This window comes from Schistocerca nitens, chromosome 2 (genome assembly GCF_023898315.1).
Source record: "Schistocerca nitens isolate TAMUIC-IGC-003100 chromosome 2, iqSchNite1.1, whole genome shotgun sequence".
Classification (NCBI taxonomy): Eukaryota; Metazoa; Arthropoda; class Insecta; order Orthoptera; family Acrididae; genus Schistocerca; species Schistocerca nitens.
In genome coordinates this window covers 743,518,937-743,537,209 of record NC_064615.1, presented here as the reverse complement: position 1 = coordinate 743,537,209, position 18,273 = coordinate 743,518,937, and the positions used below count along the sequence as shown (strand labels likewise).

At 42.8% G+C, this 18,273-nt stretch overlaps 1 protein-coding gene across 1 annotated transcript in view; it reads right to left on the bottom strand.

Moving 5' to 3' along the window:
- The window catches only part of LOC126235300 (serine protease nudel-like), a 212,883-nt gene extending 198,890 nt beyond the window's left edge, over window positions 1-13,993 (bottom strand). The window contains exons 1-2 of the mRNA XM_049944025.1: window positions 13,987-13,993; window positions 5,368-5,565 (exon numbers count right to left, since the gene is read on the bottom strand). Coding sequence (XP_049799982.1) covers window positions 5,368-5,565; window positions 13,987-13,993 — 205 coding nt within the window. The remainder of the gene's footprint in view (window positions 1-5,367; window positions 5,566-13,986) is intronic.
- Between the last annotated feature and the right edge of the window lie 4,280 nt (window positions 13,994-18,273).

Sequence of the window (18,273 nt, the reverse complement as noted above, 5' to 3'; positions counted from 1 at the left end):
TGAGCACTTTCTCAAAAAAGACGGCGAAAATTCATGTAAGTCAACTTCCGCAGAACATCTCAAAATCGAGTTGACAATGGCTATAAAATGAAATTTTTGGAAGAGTTTGAAATATGTAAACATTTGTATCTAAAATTCCAAGGATTTGTTGAATGATCAGCTTGCAAAAGCTTGAAAGAGAGACACTATTTCGAATGTATAGCCTCTCTAATAAAATGTTAAAACGAAGTCCATATTATACATAGCTTCCATTATACTGTATACCTTATATGCTTTTAAATATGTTCCTTGTCGCAAGCACAACTTTACTACATTCATAAATGTTGTACATTTACTGTAAATTATCAATCTGTGGTTATGACTTGTAAGTTTTGAGGACAGTACAACAACTGTGTAAGCTGTAAATATTTCTTGTTTAATGTTGCAATCTAATCACAGAAATACACGCGTTTCCACAGTTTACAATGTGAGTCAAACGAATGCATCTTGTTCTCAGAAAGTGAAATAATCCTAAACACAACAATAGTAAATTTTAACTAGAAGTTTCTTTACAAAATTATTCTTATGACTGCGTCATGATGTTGGCCAGTACAATGATAAATAATCCAATTCCGGCTCAAAGTTCGGTACTATTTAGGATGACAATCATGTCTACGGAGGATGGTTAGTTTCGTGAGAAGTTGAGCAAATGATTACCCAAGGTCGCTCGAGTTTACAGTGGACGCAAGCTGGTGAACCAGCAAGTTTACGCCTCTACTCACGGTATTTACCTTAGCTGCGATGAGCTGTTGTCTGCATGGCTGACATCTTTCTCTGAAATTCGTATAAAAACTAATTAACCCTTTGCTGATTTTTCCAGCAGAAACTCTCCCTATATTTCTCGTTATGCGAGAAAACATGTACTCATCCCTAGTCGTGGAATATGGCGATATGCTAGCGCATGGCTGGAGCAGCGTGCATATTAAAATGCCCTCTCAGTCCATGTAAGAACAATTAACTAACTGGCTGGTTCGTTTCTCCACAGTTGGAGCTCAATGACGCTGCTGCTAATATCTAGCTGAATGTCAGCCGCAATGAATGCTGCGTTCACACAAATTTCTCCTCTGCGTCGTACAGAGCATTATGCCCTCTGTTCTGCACTTGATGCCAGTTCAGAGAACAGTCCTCAAAAATTTCGCTCTTGTCTTTCTCGTAGCCGAACTGTCTCGCCATCTGGGTTCTTTCATTCTCCACGTCATGGCATTTTTCGACCAGTAGGAGCAATTCTGTTATTTTTGTGGATACTGTCTCTGTTAATCGCAAGGGACCTCCATTAAACTGCGTCGAAACCTCGCCACTTTACTCCTTCCTAGTTCGTTTCTGCCAATCGGAAGTTTTATGCCTGCTCCAGGCCCCTAAAATTTACACGTGTACATCACATGTGTGCCGCTCGCTGTACGCGTGATCAACTGCCATTTGGAACTCCGAAATCGAGTTTTCTAAAGCTTCTTTCTGTCCTACTTCTGGTGGCCCGTTACTTGCTCTCCAGTATGCGTCACCTGTTCGGTGCCTGACTCCTGCCACGAGACGCCCCCTAAGAGCTTTTCGTGGTGTCTCCTGTGGTACGACCTCTGCTTCTGCCCATGCCTCCTTCCACACAAAACGTTTCCTGTCGCTGCTTGTTTCTCCTTCTGGTCATTGACATGCATTATATAGGAGCGGTGTGTCAATACCGTCAACTGAGTGCCATCCCTTTTGCTTTACATACTTATAGGCAAATCTGCTCATTACCGCCATAGTAATTTAGGTGTCATATTTACCTTCCAGTTACGATGTATAAAACTCTCATGTAAGGTGCGAAATTATCCTTCATTTATTCTGCCACCTTACAAACTGTCACATACAATATGTACATTTTTGGACACGAAACGATGTTCGCCTTCTGTGAAGAAGATATTGACATCTGCTAAACCAATATTAATAAGCTATTAAAGCACACTTCTTATACTTCGCGTAAATGTATGCCCAATTCTGACGATCTATATTATCCCAAATTTCGTAGACTCCTGAAGATGACAAATTAATCTGTCGAAACCAGCAAAGCAATTGATGACTGAATTTTGCTCTGAAATACATAGCATAATACAGTTGCTGAGAAAACAATAGCTACGAATAGAATCACGAAGTTACATTTGGCTCCACTAGAGCTCAAGAGATTGCAGAGCAAAGAATCAGGTGCATCCACTTTGAAGGCGGGTGAGGGAGGGCGGTGAAGAGGTGGAGTCCAATTTAGGTCACTTTCGTCTTCTCATGTAGAGGACCTCACACTTTTTATTGTTCGAGGTCAATTGCTACTCTTCGCAGAATGCAGAGATATAGTCTGACTCACGTTGTAACTGCCTTTAATGTTTACCACGGCGCTCTTAGTTGGGTGACTGTAAGTTAGCAGCAGAACCGCACGGCAGGAGTGAGTGAGGCTAAAGCAGGCCGGTACAGCTCGCGCAGGGCATGGTGGCTGATACGGAGATACGGAGTGACCAGTTCTCGTCCAAAGCTCTGCTGGAGTTCATTCGTTTGTTCGGAAGGGGAGGCCGATAAGTGTTTTCCACCTTTCGGCTAGTTAGCGATGACAAAATCGAGGCGCGCACCTTGCAGTCTTTCTCAAACGATTTTACAGAAACTATTTGCTAAAAACACTTTATTTTTGCTTTACTTATAGCTTTATATGTCAGGTTCATGATGATGTGCCCATAATTTTGGTCATGTGCTATTACACGTGAAAGTAAGATACTGCGTGTGCAATGAGAAATAGAGATCTCTATGATTTTGCGTTTGGTGCATATTACATAATATGTTTTTGTGTATTAACTATAGCTACGACATTGAATTTTTCTGTAGACTTCGGTAGAGGTGTCTGTAACCAATCTCGAGAAAATTATTCTGATGTAGCACACTCATTTGCGATAGCACCGCGCCAGCAATAAAGCCAGAGTGAAATATCTATAACATTCCTCAATTTTCATAAATGATTTCAGATATCACAATGAGATTTTGGCAAATGACATCAAGCACAGAGGAGAGTACTTTACCATATCGTTATTATGTGAAACTTCATTATCTACCGTGTTATTCAAACGACAGCCTTTTCCGGTGAAAGAATGTAGTTTTTAAGGGCCATCGATAGCTGGTAAAACGAGAAATGTTATTTGGAACAACGGATGTGAAGAGATTACACATTTTCTTGTACCAGCGATGTGCTTTTTCATAAGCTATTGACTTTAATTTTCTTCAGTTCCTCACTTATAAACTTAATAAACGACTGTTTCAGAATTCTCTCGCAATTTTGTCTGCACAATAAAAAAATGGTTCAGATGGCTCTAAGCACTATGGGACTTAACACCTGAGGTCATCACTCCCCTAGACTTAGAACCACTTAAACCTAACTAACCTAAGGACATCACATACAGCCATACCCGATGCAGGATTCGAACCTACGACCGTAGCAGTAGCGCGGTTCCAGACTGAAGCACCTAGAACCGCTCGATCGCAGCGGCCGGCTCTGCACAACATGTTGGTGAGGTCAGACAGTGTAATCTCGTCTGTATTTTGACAAAAGAAGCAAATTTTGACATTGCAACAAGAGAAATCTGTAGATTTTACTCCATCTTCGGCACCCATGGCGCTTCTCTGAAAGTTACAAATGGTTAACAAGCCCGGCGAAAATAAATCGCTACATTTTCGACGGAATTCTTCTTAGATACTAACGAATGCAGAGGCGACAATAGGTCTTTTTCAATGGTCATCTTGCATAAGTGGATGTGGAGGGGCCCCACTTAATACACTACTGGCTATTAAAATTGCTACACCACGAAGATGACATGCTACAGAAGCGAAATTTAACCGACAGGAAGAAGATGCTGTCATATGCAAATGATTAGCTTTTCAGAGCATTCACACAAGGTTGGCGCCGGTGGCGACACCTACAACATGCTGAAATTAGGAAAGTTTCCAACCGATTTCTCATACACAAACAGCAGTTGACTGGTGTTGCCTGGTTAAAGGTTGTTGTGATGCCTTGTGTACGGAGGAGAAATGCGTACCATCACGTTTCCGACTTTGATAAAGGTCGGATTGTAGCCTATCGCGATTGTGGTTTATCGTATCGCGACGTTGATGCTCGCGTTGGTCGAGATCCAATGACTGTTAGCAGAATATGGAATCGGGAGGGTAATACGGAACGCCGTGCTGGATCCCAAGGGCCGCGTATCACTAGCAGTCGAGATGACAGGCATCTTGTCCGCATGGCTGTAACGGATCGTGCAGCCACGTCTCGATCCCTGAGTCAGGAGATGGGGACGTTGCAAGACAACAACCATCTGCACGAACAGTTCGACGAGGTTTGCTACAGCATGGACTATCAGCTCGGAGACCATGGTTGCGGTTACCCTTGAGGCTGCATCACAGACAGGAGCGCCTGCGATGGTGTACTCAACGACGAACCTGGATGCACGAATCGCAACACGTCATTTTTTCGGATGAATCCAGGTTCTGTTTACAGCATCATGATGGTCGCATCCGTGTTGGCGACATCGCGGTGAACGCACATTGGAAGCGTGTATTCGTCATAGCCATACTGGCGAATCAACCGGCGTGATGGTATGGGGTGCCATTGGTTACATGTCTCGGTCTCCCCTTGTTCGCATTGACGGCACTTTGAACAGTGGACGTTACATTTCAGATGTGTTACTACCCGTGGCTCTACCCTTCATTCGATCCCTGAGAAACCCTATATTTCAGCAGGGTAATGCACGACCGCATGTTGCAGGTCTTGCACGGGCCTTTCTGGATACAGAGAATGTTCGGCTGCTGCCCTGGCCAGCACATTCTTCAGATCTCTCAGCTATTGAAAACGTCTGGTCAATGGTGGCTGAGCAACTAGCTCGTCACAATACGCCAGTCACTACTCTTGATGAACTGTTGTATCGTGTTGAAGCTGCATGGGCAGCTGTACCTGTACACGCCATGCAAGCTCTGTTTGACTCAATGCTCAGGCGTATCAAGGCCGTTATTACGGCCAGAGGTGGTTGTTCTTGGTACTGATTTCTCAGGATCTATGCACCAAAACTGCGTGAAAATTTAATCACATGTCAGTTCTAGTATAATATATTTGTCCAATGAATACCCGTTTATCATCTGCATTTCTTCTTGGTGTAGCAATTTTAATGGCCAGTAGTCTATTTACAAAAAATGTGAGAGTAGGCTTCAGTTTAGAACGGCACTTCCCCTCCAGCGTTCGATATTTTTCCTCCTGCGATCTGCCCCACCACTGCTGCTCTCCCCACACTTCCCCAGCCGACTGCGCATCCAGCGGCCACGGCACGTACTCACCGAAGCAGCCGAGCTCGTCCTCGCCGTGCGGGCAGTCGACGACGCCGTCGCAGAGGCGCTCCTGCTCTAGCCGGCTGGTGCAGCCGCAGCCCGCCTCGTCGCTGGCGTCGCCGCACTGGACCGTGCCGTCGCAGCGGCGCGCCGACGAGACGCACCGGGAGCCGTCCAGGCACCAGAAGCTGCCGGCAGGGCACTCGCCTGCAAAACACACACAGTCGTCCCGTATCTGGCAACGCCGATGACAAGATCACACGCATCTCTCATTCACAAACACTTCCAATATGTCCTAAACTTAATTGTTCGATCTACGTTCCTACTCCGCAAACCACACTGAAATGCAAGGCAGAGGGTACGTCCCAATGTATCACTAATTACGCTTCTTTCTGTTCCATTCACGTACGGAGCACGGGAACAATGCCTCTGTGCATGCAATACGTAGTCTGATCTTGTCCTCTCTATGGGAGCGATATACAGGGTGTAAATTTTAAGTTGACAAACCAGAATAACTCGAAAATAAGCTTCACACGAAAGAATGTGTAGAATTCAAAGTTGATTTTTTTCGACGGGGACATCTGCTGGTGCTAAAATCAGACCGCCATCCCAGCCCCCTGGGGGTGGGCGGGAGGCAACTTTAAAATTTCAAATGGGAACCCCCATTTTTTATTGCAGAATCAGATTCTACATAAAAATACTACGTGCATTTTGTCTTAAACATTTGTCTTGATTCCTGATAGTTGCCGCTGTAATTCAAGAAAATCCACGTTCTCATTTTTGCCTGGAAAATCATTACATGTAAATAAAAAATACTTATTTACTTCGTAAATTTTGATTCGCTAAAACTAAAACTCTCCCTCTCTTCCCACAGGGTGGGATTTGAGAGAGAGGAACTAGAGTTTTACAAATGTTGACCCAAATATTATTTTTTTCCGCAGATTCGGATATGTTTTGTTTGTTTCCTGGTCATGAGGCCATACAACTTTTAATTATCAAACAAATCATCTCACTAGCTAACTAAGTAACCAAACATCCTACTTACTAACGAGTGAACTCAGTTTTTACTTATCCGTAACCATTTTCCACGCCAAAATCAGGACATGGATTTTCTTGAACTACAGCGCCCACTACCAAGAATCAAAACAAATGTTTAAGTCAAAATGTACGTAGTTTTTTAATGTAGAATCAGAGACTGCAATAAAAAATGGGAGTTCCCATTTGAAATTTTAAAGTTACCTCCCACCCCACCCCCACGGGGCTAGGGTGGCGGACTAATTTTAGCACCAGCAGATGCCCCCCTCAAAAATAATCAACTTTGGATTCTACACATTTTTTCGTGTGAAGCTTATTTTTCGAATTATTCTGGTTTGTCCACTTAAAATTTACATCCTGTATAGGGGTTCTTGTATATTCCTAAAGTCATCGTTCAAAGCTCGTTCCTGAAACTTTGTAAGTAGGCTTTCTCGGGAGAGCTTACGCCTATCTTAAAAGGTCTACCAGTTCAGCTCTTTCAGCATCTCTGTGACACTGTCCCGCAGGTCAAACAAATCTGTCACCATTTGTCCTGACATTCTCTGCAACGTTCAGTATCACCCGTTAGTCCTGTTTGGTACGGTTCCCATACACTTGAGCAGTATTCTAGGATGGTTCACATTAGTGATTTGTAAGCAATCTCCTCTGTAGAATGATTGTATTTCCCTAGTATTCTATCAATAAATCGAAGTCTTCTACCTGTTTCGCTGACGACTAACCCTACGCAATCTTTTAGTTTTGTGTCCCTACAACGTGTGACACCCAGGTATTTGTATGACTCGACAGATTCCAGTTGTGACTCACTGATATTATAGACACAGGATACAAAGTTTTTTTCGTTTCGTGAAGCGCACAATTTTACGTTTCTGAGCATTTAAAGCAAGTCACCAATCATTGTACCAGTTTGAAATCTTGTCAAAATCTGACAGTATCTGTGCAGTTTCTTTCAGACTGTAGGTCATTTACAGATAACTGCATCCGCTAAAAGTCTGAAGTTACTATTGCGGGAGCGCGCTGAAAAATAATACCTGCGAATTTCTTATAACGTTCTCAATATCGGTCGAGGTATTACATTTTATGCGTATTATCGTTCGACTTTCCTGTTTCTACAAAGCAAGTTACAACCCTCTGCCACTAGAGGGCTCCGAATTGTAGCGTGTAACATGGCGGTCTGTAACATAACCATGCCGGTACCACAGGAACAGCGTGCTGTAACCGAGTTGCTAACTGCAGAAAATGCGCCTCCAATTGAAATATGTGGAAGAATGACAGCTGTGTACGGCGATGATTGTATCGACATCATTAACGTGCGACGTTGGATTGTTAGCGTCCGTAATGAAGGAAACGGTGGTGCTACACTTAACGTGTGTGAGAGAGCTTCATCTGTTTCCAAAACTTAAAGAACACCTTCGAGGACTTCACTTTGATAGTGACGAAGCGCTGCAAGCAGAGGTGAGGTTTCGGCTCAGTCAACAGAGTGAAACGTTCCATCGTGATGGTATCAACATACTGGTCTCTCCCTGGGAGAAACGTGTTCGTCGCCAGGGCGACTATGAGAAATAAATGCGTAGACACGAAGAATAAAGATATATAATGTTAATAAAGTTCGCTTTATTTATAAATCTTTACAAGTATTTCCATAAAACATTCAGGGGTATCATTTTTCAGCAAGCTCTGGTAATATTGCCCACAAAATCATTAACATGTAACATTAAAGGTAAGGAACCCAAATACTTCCCTGTCGTACACCCGAAGTTACCTCTTCGATGAATCTTAATATAACTTGCTGCGTCCTCTCTAACAGGAAATTCTCAGTCCAATCAAATATTTCATTTGATATCCCTTACAATCGTATTTTTGATAATAACCGTAGGTGTGGTACTGAGTCAGATGCTCTTCGGAAATCAAAAAACACTGCATCTACGCAACTGCCTTAATCTATGGCCTTCATTATGTCATGTGAGAAAAGTGCACGTAAGGTTTTACGCGCTAAGTGACGACCAGTTTGGCTTTAGGAAAAGTAAAGGGACGAGAGAGGCAATTCTGACGTTACGGCTAATAATGGAAGCAAGGCTAAAGAAAAATCAAGACACTTTCATAGGATTTGTCGACCTGGAAAAAGCGTTCGACAACATAAAATGGTGCAAGCTGTTCGAGATTCTGAAAAAAGTAGGGGTAAGCTATAGGGAGAGACGGGTAGTGTACAATATGTACAACAACCAAGAGGGAATAATAAGAGTGGACGATCAGGAACGAAGTGCTCGTATTAAGAAGGGTGTAAGACAAGGCTGTAGCCTTTCGCCCCTACTCTTCAATCTGTACATCGAGGAAGCAATGATGGAAATAAAAGAAAGGTTCAGGAGTGGAATTAAAATACAAGGTGAAAGGATATCAATGATACGATTCGCTGATGACATTGCTATCCTGAGTGAAAGTGAAGAAGAATTAAGTGATCTGCTGAACGGAATGAACAGTCTAATGAGTACACAGTATGGTTTGAGAGTAAATCGGAGAAAGACGAAGGTAATGAGAAGTAGTAGAAATGAGAACAGCGAGAAACTTAACATCAGGATTGATGGTCACGAAGTCAATGAAGTTAAGGAATTCTGCTACCTAGGCAGTAAAATAACCAATGACGGACGGAGCAAGGAGGACATCAAAAGCAGACTCGCTATGGCTAAAAAGGCATTTCTGGCCAAGAGAAGTCTACTAATATCAAATACCGGCCTTAATTTGAGGAAGCAATTTCTGAGGATGAACGTCTGGAGTACAGCATTGTATGGTAGTGAAACATGGACTGTGGGAAAACCGGAAGAGAAGAGAATCGAAACATTTGAGATGTGGTGCTATAGACGAATGTTGAAAATTAGGTGGACTGATAAGATAAGGAATGAGGAGGTTCTACGCAGAATCGGAGAGGAAAGGAATATGTGGAAAACACTGATAAGGAGAAGGGACAGGATGATAGGACATCTGCTAAGACATGAGGGAATGACCTCCATGGTACTAGAGGGAGCTGTAGAGGGCAAAAACTGTAGAGGAAGACAGAGATTGGAATACGTCAAGCAAATAATTGAGGACGTAGGTTGCAAGTGCTACTCTGAGATGAAGAGGTTAGCACAGGAACGGAATTCGTGGCGGGCCGCATAAAAAAAAAAAAAAAAAAAAGGTTTTACGTGATCAGTGTTTTCAAAGTCCATGCTGGTTGGCATGGAGGAGGTCATTCCGCTCGAAATACCTCATTATGTTTCAGCTCAGAATGTGCTCTAAGATTCTACAACAAATGAATGTCAAGGATGTTGCATAGCATTTCTGTGAATCACTTGTGCTACCCTTCTTGTAAATGGGTGTGACCTGTGCTTCTTTCCAACTACTTGGCACGGTTTTTTGGTCGAGGGATCTATGATATACTATAGTTAATAGACAGGCTAACTCAGCTGCAAATTGGTTATAGAATGATAGGGATTTCAGCTGTTTCTCAACGCCAATGAGTCTAATACCTATTTCACTTTTCTTTTCAGCGGTACGAGAGTTAAACTGGGGCAATACTCCTGGATCTTCCTCTGTAAAGAAACAGTTGGAAATAGACTGAAGCATTTCCGCTTTTTCTTTGCTATTCCCAGTTTTGGTTCGTGCCTTGCAAATGAGTGACTGAACACTAACTTCGGTGCTGCTAACAGCCTTTATATACTACCAGAATTGCTTTGGATTTCGTGAAAGATAATTCGACTGTATTCTGCTTCGGAGTCATTGAAAGCATCAAGCACTCCTCTCTTGACAGCCAAACGCGAGCGGTGAGCGCAAAATGAACGATTTGACGCAATGGCCTTCCGCGGGGCATGAAAAGGAACCAAATACATCTATAGCTAGAGATATAGATGTATGTGTTTGTCTACGGATATTCGCAATAGTAATTACTTTTTGGTTAAACGTTAAAGGACAGTATCAATATTACGATGATCTATTTTAGTACACGCGATCGATAAGATTCATTTAAGTCCTTTGATTCGGAATGCCATTATTAGGGTTCCGTACATCAGTCCGTAAAAACGGAACACATACAGGATCTCTTTGTTGTGTATCTGTCCGACTGTCAATAACCCATTTTCTCGGGAGTGGGTAGATCTATCAAGTTGAAATTTATGTCACGTGTTGACGTCAGTTTGGTATCCCACCACTGTCCGGGCTGTCTCCAGACTCCTCTTCGCTAGACATCGGGGCTCATTACGAAGCGGGACTCATCACTGAATACAATTCTCCTCCAGTCAATGAGATTCCAGGCTGAAGATGTGTCTGGAGAATAAGCCGGAGGTGGACCAACGCGTTATTCACTTGCTGAATATGTGAAGCACTTTCCCTTGAAAAAGTCGGCCAATTTTTCTGATATTGCAACCATTTGTTTGTCGATACATGTACACACGAATTCTTTACAGACGAAAGGAAAAACTGGTAGAAGCCGACCTCGGGGAAGGTCAGTTTGGATTCCGTAGAAATGCTGGAACACGTGAGGCAATACTGACCCTACGACTTATCTTAGAAGGAAGATTAAGGAAAGGCAAACCTACGTTTGTAGCATTTGTAGACTTAGGAAAAGCTTTTGACAATGTTGACTGGAATACTCTCTTTCAAATTCTGGAGGTGGCAGGGATAAAATACAAGGAGCGAAAGGCTATTTACAATTTGTACAGAAACCAGATGGCAGTTATAAGAGTCGAGGGACATGAAAGGGAAGCAGTGGTTGGGAAGGGAGTGAGACAGGGTTCTAACCTCTCCCCGATACCATTCAATCTGTATATTGAGCAAGCAGTGAGGGAAACGAAAGAAAAGTTCGGAGTAGTTATTAAAATCCATGGAGAAGAAATAAAAACTTTGAGGTTCGCCGATGACATTGTAATTCTGTCAGAGACAGCAAAGGACTTGCAAGAGCAGTTGAACGGAATGGACAGTGTCTTGAAAGGAGGGTATAAGATGGACATCAACAAAAGCAAAACGAGGATAATGGAATGTAGTCGAATTAAGTCGGGTGATGCTGAGGGAATTAGATTAGGAAATGAGACACTTAAAGTAGTAAAGGAGTTTTGCTATTTGGGGAGCAAAATAACTGATGATGGTCGAAGTAGAGAAGATATAAAATGTAGACTGGCAATGGCAAGGAAAGCGTTTCTGAAGAAGAGAAATTTGTTAACATCAAATATAGATTTAAGTGTCAGGAAGTCGTTTCTGAAAGTATTTGTATGGAGTGTAGCCATGTATGGAAGTGAAACATTGACGATAACTAGTTTGGACAAGAAGAGAATAGAAGCTTTCGAAATGTGGTGCTACAGAAGAATGCTGAAGATTAGATGGGTAGATCACATAACTAATGAGGAGGTATTGAATAGAATTGGGGAGAAGAGGAGTTTGTGGCACAACTTGACTAGACGAAGGGATCGGCTGGTAGGACATGTTTTGAGGCATCAAGGGATCACCAATTTAGTACTGGAGGGCAGGGTGGAGGGTAAAAATCGTAGAGGGAGACCAAGAGATGAATACACTAAGCAGATTCAGAAGGATGTAGGCTGCAGTAGGTACTGGGAGATGAAGAGGCTTGCACAGGATAGAGTAGCATGGAGAGCTGCATCAAATCAGTCTGAGGACTGAAGACCACAACAACAACAACAACAACAACAACAACACATGTATCCCATTCGGATAATTCCTTCGTCCTTTCTGTTCTATTTACTTTTTTTGTCTTGCAGTGTATTAAAAAAAATTCGAAAGATAGTTTTTAGTTACAGTTAATGTGTGAGAAATATAACATTGGTAGGCAGACTCTTACGTGTAAAGTGTAGTGTATGTGATTACCAGCCAATGATTGGTCATTCGGCAGCAACTGGCTGCGTACTGGAGTCATAAAGCATCCTCAGCAGCTTCACGAAGGCAGCGGGCAGTGCATGTTTTACAGCTGTGACCAGAGCTGAGCATGAGTATGTGTCTACCAGCTGTGACTCTAGCTGGAGATATCGCGTACACACACAAACAAAGTCTTTAGCGACCTCCAGATGTGTGCCTTACATCATGTCTAGCAGAAAAAAAAGCACTATCTGATCAAAAGAAACCGGATACCCGTATATAATGCGGAGTTGACCACCATATGACACCGGCGACAGACCCAGTTGTATAAAAGGACGCAACGAGAATTGCGTTGTCAGTAGAGAAGCATTAACAGCAGAATGGATCAGTCAGGAGGGCTCAGTGACTCCGAACGTGGGCTAGTCATTAGAAGTCACTTGAATAACAAAGTCATCAGGAACATTTCGACCCTTCTGAAGCGAACTAAGACCACAGTTGGTGATGTGATTGTGAAGTGAAAACGCGAAGGAACAACCACAGGTAAATCGAGGCCAGGCAGACCTCATTTACTGACAGAGACCGTCGAGCTTTGCGGCGGGAAGTTGTAAAAAATCACGTAAAACTAGTGGAAGGAATCACTTGTGAATTACAAGGTGCTACCAGTACATTTGTGTAATCAATACTAAGCGACCCTTGAGGCAGTATAAATTGCGAGGCCACTGAACAGTGGATGACTGAAAGTGAGTGATGCGGAGCGCAAAGTCACGCTATACCCTGTGGCAATCTGATGAAAGGGTTTGAGATTGTCGAATGTCTGCAGAACGTTGCCTGCTAACACGTATAGTGCCAACAGTGAGGCACGGAAGAGTGGTGCTGAGGTATGGGAGTGTTTTTCGTGTGGTCTCTTGCCGGCCCTTGACGAAGAATGGACTGCGATTCCTGCACAGAAGTTTAGACACCTCACTGAAAGTGTTCCTAGCGGAGTTCAAGTCGTAATAAAGCCAAAGGGTGGACACACTCCGTATTAATGTGGACACACTCCATATTAATGTCCAATAATACCTAGTCGGATACTTTTGATCAGATAGTGTATGAGGCCTCACATCAATGTCCCATACAAAGATAATCTCTCCCAGAACAGTTTGTAAAACGTGTGTCCATCCATGTGTGAGCGGCCAATTCGGATTCATCATCTTGCCAATCAAATTAGTTAACAGTAACTTTTGTAAGTTGCGTTACGCCAACTTTTTTATCTCACTAAAAGCGACTCATTTACGCCAAGAAAGTTCCACTCTCAACGAATGCCATTATTATCTGAAATTATGTTTTGTTTCTCTGATACCTGCAAGCTCTACATCTGGTTGTGCCATCCGTTTGTCAGATGTTTCTGATAAGCGGGATTGTGCAAGAATTGCTTCCGCTGCAGCTCAGTAATACACCTTGGGTCAATGTCTGGTTCCCCTCCTCATATACGACAATAGCGATAGTTAGCCATTGTGCAGGCGACACAAGGTGGTTAAAAGGTCCGCGGAGTAGACTGAGTGGTGATCACTTGGTGTATTGCTCAATATTCCCTCACCGAACACCAGAAGTATACGAGAGTCACTGTAAGCTATGGCTCCATGCGTTACAAACATTGCAACTCGTACAATATATTGATGTCTGTTATACGGAGGCATTAGCCGCTCTTCTGACTCTACACTCGCTCATGAGCATCACTGAACACTTCTTTGCATCATCATCCTTCCAGCTGTATCTCACCTTCCATCGACGTGTGCCTGACGGTCGTACTTGACACTCAGGATTCAACATGGGTACTAATTTGTTCTATGGAAATCATGTGATCAGAAATAGCTGCTTCTCCCATGCAGCATCCCAATGAATTTGCATACTTTTGTCGTCCAGAACCATGTTCTTTCTTGGGCAATTGGAATCGGCACTGACACACAGGGAAAAAAAGACACATCCATTGTACTGGGTAACAATCTGGGAGGGTCATCCAGCCTCATGCAGACCTACAATGCGATTTCAGTAAACTTACGTGGAATACATAATTCTGGTATGTCTACAACGTCTGCCAACTCAGTATGATGCTCAAAACAACAGACCACTGCACGTCAATAATGTACAGTCGTTAGTTCATCAGCACTTTCATCCTCGTTTACGAGTTACCCACTGTATACATGGGAGGACACCGAGTCACTTCCTTTACTCTCCCATCATTCCTTGGGACGAGCCGGCCAGGGAGAGAGGATGGGAGGGGGCTTCTAACCACCTTGAGTCATAGACAGAAGGTATCAAATTCAATACAGAAAGGTTCCCAAAATTACTGCAGGGTCTGGGTATGGGAACTGGACGTAGACCCATTTCACGTTGTCGGGCTGTAGTGAATGTGATACACGTACAATAATCGCATTTGGAAAAGACATTTGGTAAATCGGTGACAACCACGCACACAACTTGCAGATCAGACAAATAAGCATAACTGGAGATTAGTTATTTACAGAGTGCTGACATACTGACGCTAGACATCTCGGCACACATTTTCTTGCTATGTTTAATATAATGTACTTCAACATTTGTTAGCAAGTCTTCCGAGACTAGTTATTTGTGTACATGACGTTCATCAGTGAAAATACTAAACAGCTGACATCTGTCCAAGTTTATCTCTGGCCGCAGCTCCAACTGCAAAACTATCGCCCACCGCCTTCTTGCAGCTGCCTACAATGTACCAGTGACATATTTCCGACGTTGGGCACAGGTGGTATAAAAATAAAAAAGGTTGCATAATATCATACAGGTATTCTTCTTTGGAGTGGGGGGGGGGGGGCGGATTGAACTCATCAAACCAAGCTACAGTTTTCCGAGTACAAAAGCATGCAGTACAAGTTATTTGTGGTGTAAATTCAAGAACGCCCCGCAGACGCCTTTCAGGGAACTGTGGTTACGAAGTTCCACTTCCCCACATACATACTCCTTGACGAAATTTTGTCATAAACAATGGGTTGGCGCATGATTTCGTAGCATTTTTCCGTAAGTTTAACGGATACACGTAACAGAGACTTTAGTCACCAATAATATATTCTCCTCCATTATTTACAACAGTCTGCGAACTCTGGGTAGCTTTTCGATGCCGCGACTGCAGGATTCACGTGGTTTGGTGGCGAAGAACTGGTCGAGCTATGTTCGGAGAGCATTTTCTTCCGGAAAGGGAGTTCCTTGAAGGTTGTTCGATAGAGAGCGGAAAAGCTTACAATCTGAGGGCAATGATCACGTGAATAAGGTGGATGCGGAATGACTTCCAAACCCAACTCCTGTACTGTATTTTTTGTGAGTCTTGCAGAATGCGGGCGGGAGTTATCGTTGAAAAGCATCACTTAACGCAGCCTTCCTGGCCGTCGTTCTTGGACTGCGTTTGCGAGACGTCTTACTTGTTGACAGTGTCAGCAGTGATGATTACACCTTGGGGAAGCAATTCGTAGTGTACCACACCGTAGCTGTTCCGCCAGATGCGTAACGTTATCCTCTACGGATAAGCGCAGTTCTTCCTACGGGGAGCTGCAGCTTTGTTTGTGCTCAACAATTCCTTAATTTTCGTTTTTTTAGCAAAAATAAACCTATTTCCCGACACCAGTAACGATACAGGATAGGAACGGTCGGTGTTGTACGCAGTTCAAATGATGAATAAACAGAGATGCACATTATGACAACCCGCTGATTTTTTGTGATTTTGGCTTAGAGCATACGGTACCGATACACCCGATTTCTGAACATTCCCCATTGCATGCAAATGTCACACGATGGTGTAATAATCACATTTCATCACATTCGCCAGTTATCGAGAGCACTAACGTGGGTCATTGTGGACTAACGCGTTGAAACCATCTCCATCAAACCCTGAAGATCTTCCCGAACATGGAGGGTCGCTATGTTAAAACGACCCTCCTAAAAACGAGAAAACCATTTTCTCGCCGTGGTCTGTCCAATAGCATTATCCCCATAAACGACGCAAATGTTTCTGGATGCCTCCACTGCTCTCAACCCTCAATTGATGTCAAACAGAAGAATATGTCGGAAATATTCCGATATCTCCACTTGGCACTCCATTTTCTAGTGCCCACAGCTCCATCATTATACAGAAATGACAATATGTAAAGTCAAAGAGCAATACTGAACTGTGAATAAAAAATAAGAATCGATAAATAAACCCAATTCAGCCGGAATACGAACATGAAAAATAAAAACGCTACGAACTTAATGCACCAACCTAATAATCTCTCTCTTTTTCAAACTAACTCATCAGTTCATGGAATCTATACTAGGAATGAGAATATCCTTCACAAAGATTTGTAGTTACTTTCATGCAGAAAGGTGTCCATTATTTAGGAACATACGTTTACAATAACTTGCCAGCAGGAGCAATAACTTCAACTACTTGACAAGTTCAGTTTAAAAGGAATCTCAAGGATTTGTGGACGCTCAACTCCAACTCCATCGACGAGTTTCTTAGTAGAACCGACTTTTTTGTACATGTTTCCAGTAGAAGCAAATAATGCATTATATAAAATGTTCTCTTATACATCTTCAATGAAGTTATGTGAGCAATGTAGGTAACGTTGTAAAATGGTTTTCCTCATTGAGGATGCGTATCAACAATAGCTTAAGAGTTATATGCACCTCAGTGTATTGTACTTTTACATGTTCCGCGATAAGTTTGTTATCTTTTAAATGAAAAGAACGTTTAAGATGTTGGCTGCGGCACAGGCGTGAAGACCTCACACGGCGTTGCGCGTGCTGTTCAGATGTGGCCTCCTCAGCGTGTTAAGATTTACTGACTCATTCCACATCCTTGTGGACGATTTCACTTGTGATATTGGAAGGTACATTAGCTGAAGTTTTATTTGTAAATACATATTACATTTCCTTGTTAATGACACGCTGATATTCATGAGGATTTCCGCACTACTCATGTATGGAGCAAAAGGTGCATCTAATCTACTACTATTCCCTTTATCAAGTAACAGTAACTAAGAGAAAACTATCATGATTTTCTTTAACATCTTTAGCAACTTATTGTTTTCTAATTTTAACAGTCAGGGAAAGATTGTGTTGTAATTTACTTTTGTGAATACTGACTGAAATTAATTACCTGTGGTCTAAATTATAAGTTTTTTCTGGAAAGAAAACTGGTGTAAACGTACTCTGCCTACTCTCCTGCAACTGGCACAGCTAGACCCTATATATAACTATTCCTAAGTTCGTCTTGGGTTTCACGAGAACATTGCGCGAAAACTACAAGTCATACAGAAAAATGGCATTAGTGGAGAGAGCATCTTTCTAGGTCTTTAATTCGCATTATAGGTGCTCAATATGTGTGCCGTACGACACGGCAAACGTCAATGTGGACAGAAGAGTATATGTGTTCATTGAAGTCGCCGCTGCTGCTGCTCAGGAAGGTGCAACAACAGCCTCCGACGGAAATCGGTGGATGGGGAGTTTTCTTGAAAAATGTGAACAATCTATGAGTAACGACTGTGAAATGCATGAATGTCCAATTATTTGTTATCTACGACCTAATTATCGAAATGAACAGTGAGTATACATAAATTGGGAACACCCTTTGTACACTGCCGGAAAAAATTATACACCTGGAAAGACGACGTCGATTCTGATCCGATGACGGCATGTGCCGTAGATGTACTGATAATGGTTTCAACGTCGTGTGCCAACAGATAGCGTAGTGGCATAGCTACAAGAGCGCCTTCTGGATCTACCCTTTAATAGGGAATGCTCACAGCCAGAAGGCTCAGTGAGGTGCAGACGTGTGAAGCAAGCAGGCAACCACGCCACGGAGACGCACTCGTGCTCCTCCAACCATACGAGCGAGTTTGAAAGGGGTCAAACTGTGTAACTCCAAGTGACGGGATGGTCCTTTCGGAGGACTGTCACGCAAATTAAATGTGCTGCGTCAGTTGTGAAACAATGCTGCTATCAATGGTCGCGTGATCATTATCACATCCCCTAGGAGAGATTCTGGACGTCCATACA